At 37.4% G+C, this 5,544-nt stretch overlaps 1 protein-coding gene across 1 annotated transcript; it reads left to right on the top strand.

The window, feature by feature from the left end:
• The first annotated feature begins 1,263 nt into the window (after positions 1 to 1,263).
• On the top strand, positions 1,264 to 4,666 carry LOC111387094. Its single transcript, XM_023011609.1, has 2 exons — positions 1,264 to 4,136; positions 4,214 to 4,666. The coding sequence occupies exon 1, from the start codon at positions 1,906 to 1,908 to the stop codon at positions 4,132 to 4,134; it is 2,229 nt and encodes a 742-aa protein (XP_022867377.1). The 5' UTR covers positions 1,264 to 1,905; the 3' UTR covers positions 4,135 to 4,136; positions 4,214 to 4,666.
• Positions 4,667 to 5,544: the final 878 nt, after the last annotated feature.

Genomic DNA, 5,544 nt, shown 5'->3' on the forward strand with positions numbered 1-5,544 from the left:
TGCACGAATTGGACAGCAATTTTTTATGAGGTTTAAAATTTTGTTAATTAATTATGTTGTTTTTTCTACTGTTTGCCTATGTTCTTCTCTTGAACCATCATTGCCATGGCAAATATTTGGGGGCATTTAAATTCTTATCATATTCCAAAAATTTGACCATATGATTTCTTGAACTTTTTTGTTAAGTTAGGGTTGCTCAATGTAGAGGACTATTTGGAAGATGCTTGGGGTTTGTAAATCATCTTGAAGCGATGAAAATTGAACGGTGTAAAACGGTGAAAATTACGATATGGGTTTTTGTTTTCAAGTGAATTAGTAAGAGTTGGTTCACAGTAATTTTTGGGACCCTATAGAATATTGAGGTGCTGAATCGAATATTTTACACAATGCTTTGGGTGATTCTTGATTGAAGGGTTCAATGCAAATCTCTAATGTTGGAACACTCAATGAATTAAAAATTACTTTTGTGGCTTTTAAGGATTGTTTCCATTCAATTTAATGGGTGGGGTAGTGTATAGTGCTGGAAAGCTAAGGGATGCCACTGGTTTTGATGTTACAGTATGGACTATTCGGTCACTTGTATCTTACCTTTAGAATGTACTGGAGCGATATGGATTAAATAAATGCGTTAATATCGGGTTCAATCTTATTTATTGAATTCATTGATATGAGTTTCAAGTTTCAGTACTTGCATTGTGATTTAACGATAATCAAACTGTTGTCTGGAGATGAATATATGCTGCTTAACTTCTTTAGTGTTTTGATTAATTAAACAATGGCATCTAACGAAAAACTCGAATTCTTGGTTTTTAAATATGCATTTTGTTTAGGTCCTAGAAATCATATGCTTATCGCTTACTTGCTTGAAATTAAAAATCAGACTATTGCTGTTGACATAATTCCAATATAAACTTTTTAGCATCGGAAAATGGAAAGCACATGAAATAATGGTTTAATGGCATATGTGGGTTAAATAAAACCCCTTTAGTTATTTAAAATCATATGATTTTGATTTTTTGCAATGTGATGCTAAACGATTTTCTTGTTTGTCATGGAGATAGTTGAGGTATTGCATTTTGTTGAATAACGAGCTTGCCTGTAAGAAAGAAAAAGAAAACTTGAAGTAACCTTCATCTTTTTCCCCCAAATCTCATCAAGTTGGTTGGTTAACAACGGAAAATTGACTTTTGGTTTGTTTTATTTTGAGGAATAGATTTCCGTTCCCTCGAGAAATCATTCTCCTTTATATATTATAATCACTGACTTATTTTATATGCTTTCCAGGAGATATGTTTTAAGCTCCACCTGCAATCTCAGGGTGTTTTTAAAGAGTTGGATTTTGATATATCTGATGCTGTTCCGATCCATAAGGGGAAGCCAAAAGGGAAACGCTTGGATGCTAAAAAGAAGGCATTAATAGCTTGTAATTCTTCTAATGTGACTGCGGAAAATGAAAAATCAGAGTTTCCCGTCCGTGGAAGTTTAAAGAAGTACACTAAAGTTTTTTCACTACGGCAACCAAGGAATCGCATCTTGCATGAGTCTATTCAAGCCAATCCACATGGAACACAACAGGTGAACAAACACTTCACTTTCTCAGACAAGGATGACATACTAGGATGTCAAGTGTTAACAAAGATTCGTGGTTCAGATTCCGACAAGGTTGCTTCTTCTTTATTGGATGACCATGCTGGAGAGATAGGAAATAATTCGACCGTTGTAAAAACAAGTGGAAGTGAAGATGTTTCTGGTGGAACTGAAAATGGGCGTGGTGCTCAATCTGCACTTAAAAAGCAGTTGACTATTGCATGCCATGAATTTGATACATCTAACTTCGTGAAGAAAGATAACCACGAGAGACTGTTTGACACATCCGTATATTCATATCAAAGTTCACTGCAAGGTATGAATTTACATTTGTTTGAAAGAGACCATGGAGAAGCATTTCACGACCCTTTGCGGGCTTATCCTCCGTTCTTTTATATATATCCAGAAGGACATTCCGAAAACCCGAGTATCAAAGTGATGAGAAATACATCAAGTGCTTACAATAACCACGGAAGATTGATCGAGCATCTAGGGGATCCCGGTCCCAGATTTCCTCCATTGTGTATCGAGGATTATCCAAAAGCATATAATGAGCCTTCTACTCCATATAAATATAATGAGCCTTCTACTCCATATTTATATAAACTGGAGAAAAAATCAAACATGATGCCTCAATTTCCCCCACAAAGTACGATACAGGATCATAGTGTTCACGCTTTTGAGCACCAATCATTTCCTCATCTGTCGCCAAAGGAATTGCTGCCGACTTTATGTGCCCTTCCAGAAGTGAATCAAAAAAGAATTGATGGAAATTTTATCAGCTTACCGCTCAATTCACACGGAGAATTAATCAAGTTGAACTTGAGTGGTAAAGGGGAGTTTCAACAGACAATAAAGCCAAGTTGCAATGCAGCTTCTTCCATTAACCTTGCCCAGAATAGCAATTTCAATCCGAATTGCATGGGTAATCATTCAGAGTACAGAGGTTGGGAATGTAGAACATCCCTCAGGGACCAGTCGAATCAGTTCCCTGTCAAGGGCTATATGAAAGAGAACCCTTTTGTTGTTATGCAATCTAGAATAGGTATTACTGAATGTCTACATGATGGAAAAACAAATATTGACTTGAATTTGATCAAAAGAAATGATCATTTCTTTAATACAGTGGAAAGGTACCTGCACCCGGAGATTGAGTCTTACCATGGATGCCAAGAAGATTACCAGAAGAGCAGGAACCGTGATTGTGTTTTGCCTCATTTTGTCCAATCAAAAATGCGTTTGATGGGTAAAGAATTTATAGTTAGTGGAAAGGAGCTTTGGAAGGATAATCAAATCGTAGCTGAGCATCATTCTAGTGGTACTGCCACCGACAATTTTACAATTTATAGTCAGAATGAACCATCTTTAGGAAAATTCAAAGAAACTTTGGCTTGTTTATCAGAAACTGAAATCAATCACAGATCAGAAAGTATGTTGCCAACTTCCCCTCACTTTGCCTTGCAAAGTACTGATATGCGCCAGAATGATTTTGTTGCAAGCAAAACAAATCCCGTTCCCAGATTATATACTTGTCTTTCTCCTGGTAACTCCTCCGCATTTCATAATATGAGATCTATAGTCCAGGATCCCATCACCCATGGATATGATACCAAAACAGTTAGTTCTGAGTTCCCTATGCCAAGACCTGCTTTTCAGGGATTGCCTCATGCTCCAAGATCAGTGATCCGATTTCCATTTATCCACCCAGATCTTGAAGGTCATGTGCAATCATCTTGGTCTCAGCACTCTCCTAAGAACGTGTCCCCGTTGTTGTCTGATGTTGCCAAAAGAGAAACATTGTTGAGTTTTGGCCAATCATTCTCTAATTTGGGCAGCAGTTGTGGTCCCCTTACGATGCCGGGAACTAATTTTTGGACTGATGCTCCGGTGTCGTTGACGCATGAAGCTTCTTGTTTTCACAATTCTTTCACCTCTGGCTCTGCCTTTCATAATTCAATCGCTCCAGCTCCATTGACTCAGCGTGCACCCATGTCTTACTACTCTGGAATTGCGCCAAATTCAGTATTGCAGAAGAGACATGGAAGTCAGTTAAAATTCAAAGAACCAATCAGTTCAAGAATGAGAATTAGAGGACGTAGCCATGGCAAGAAAGCCAGAAAACGGGCTTCGGCTGCATCAGATGATTCTTTTAAGCCTTTGAAGATGCCTAAGTTGGGAATTCAAGAAGCACCTAGTTTTTCTGTGACGAAATCAATGACCTGTGTTAATTTTGAAGGTGAAGCTGGAAATATTGGGCAACAATTTCAATCAGATTTTGCCAAAAAGAAAGAAAAAATCGTGGCTCGTGGAGAATACGAGAATGATAAGGATGAACAGACGATTTTAATAGGGAAGCATCCATTGAGTGGCACAGCAAGATCAGGTCCAGTTAAGCTGACTGCCGGAGCAAAGCACATACTCAAGGCCTGTCAAAAAATGGATCAACATGGTTACAAATCAGCCCATGCAACCATCCCTTTTGCAGCAACAACTACAGGCTTCAGACTTTTAGAATCTGAGAAATCGGCTCAAATCTTCAGGTTCTAGGAGTAAGCCTGCTGCTTATCATGGTCAATTTTGGTGATTGTTCCTCATATTCAGTTTTCTAATGCTTCTTTTAATGCAGGAGGATCACTCCAATACTCAATTTTGTTTCCGCCTACTATGCCTATGCTTCAGCTTGAATAAGAAGAATTATACTCAAATGTGGCTTGTTTGCTGTCAAATAAGCTGAAAAGTGTGAAACTATGTTTGTTTCTTATGCAACTTATGTTCAAAAGACATTTACGTACTATCTTTCAACAAGTAGATGAGAAGATCACCGCTCATCAATATTGAGGACAAAATGGTACCATCTTTAACTCTGGCTATTTGAGTGTTGCCCAAGTCATTTTGTATTTATATAATTTATCCTTTCCTCTTCAAGTTTGTCGTACTATATAAAATTGCAACCAGAAGGAATTAATGTTAGTTATGTGTGTGAGAAAGCAATGTCAAACCGATAGTGTAGTGAAGTTGATTGTAATATCTTTGTTATTGATGGAAATCCATATTTATTTGAATTTGACCTTTCAGTTAATGTGCTTTGCTTTTGTGCTCGTATTATCCCAATTATAGACTATGTGAGATCATGAGAGTCGCATCCTCAGATTATCCCAATTAGTCGATGATGAGCTGTAGCTGTATCTCTATTTATCGCGCATGTGCTGAAAAGTATTGCATAAACTGTAAAAATGAAAGTCTTTTTTACTTATTCATATTCCGAGAAAAGATATAGGAGTATGAGATCATGCAGAAGATGATAATTAAATGTAAATCATCTGTATGTATTTATTATTTAATGATAGTTACATGTTGACTCTATTTCCTTTCGTACTCAACCAAATTATTACCAGACGAAAAGCTTCAATGGAACTTATGAAGATGTTGAACTTCCTAGTATTCTTCGTCTTCCTATTTCTCGGCCTGCAAAAATTGGATGTTGTTATGTGCATATTTGTATGGTGCTGCAGTTGGGGTGGGAGTGGGAGTGGGGGTGGGGGGTTCTCTTGACTATTTTTTGAACCCTGTTACATGTACAGATAAGTTGACAAATGCATGCCACAATATCATCAAATATATGATTGGGCTCTTCTCAAAGATTTGATTGAATGGCCCAACCCACCCAAGAGTGCTTATGTTATAGGGGAACTCATGGCTGGAAACAAACCATAAACTGTATAAGTAGGTTAATTGCTATTTTTTACCCCTTTGATTACTCTATCAAGTGCTTCTGGACCGTATTTCTCGATAAATTTCTCCACTGCCTTCACCGTCTCAGGCTTCATCATCTGAACAATCTTTGTCCGGCCACCAGCCCTATTTGAACTTACCTGAATCCCAACATTCAAATATTTCTTCACAACTTTCTGGTATATAAAAGTTATACCATTGAACTTTGACAGATTCAGTCACAGA

Source organism: Olea europaea, unplaced genomic scaffold (genome assembly GCF_002742605.1).
Source record: "Olea europaea var. sylvestris unplaced genomic scaffold, O_europaea_v1 scaffold3898, whole genome shotgun sequence".
Lineage (NCBI taxonomy): Eukaryota > Viridiplantae > Streptophyta > Magnoliopsida > Lamiales > Oleaceae > Olea > Olea europaea.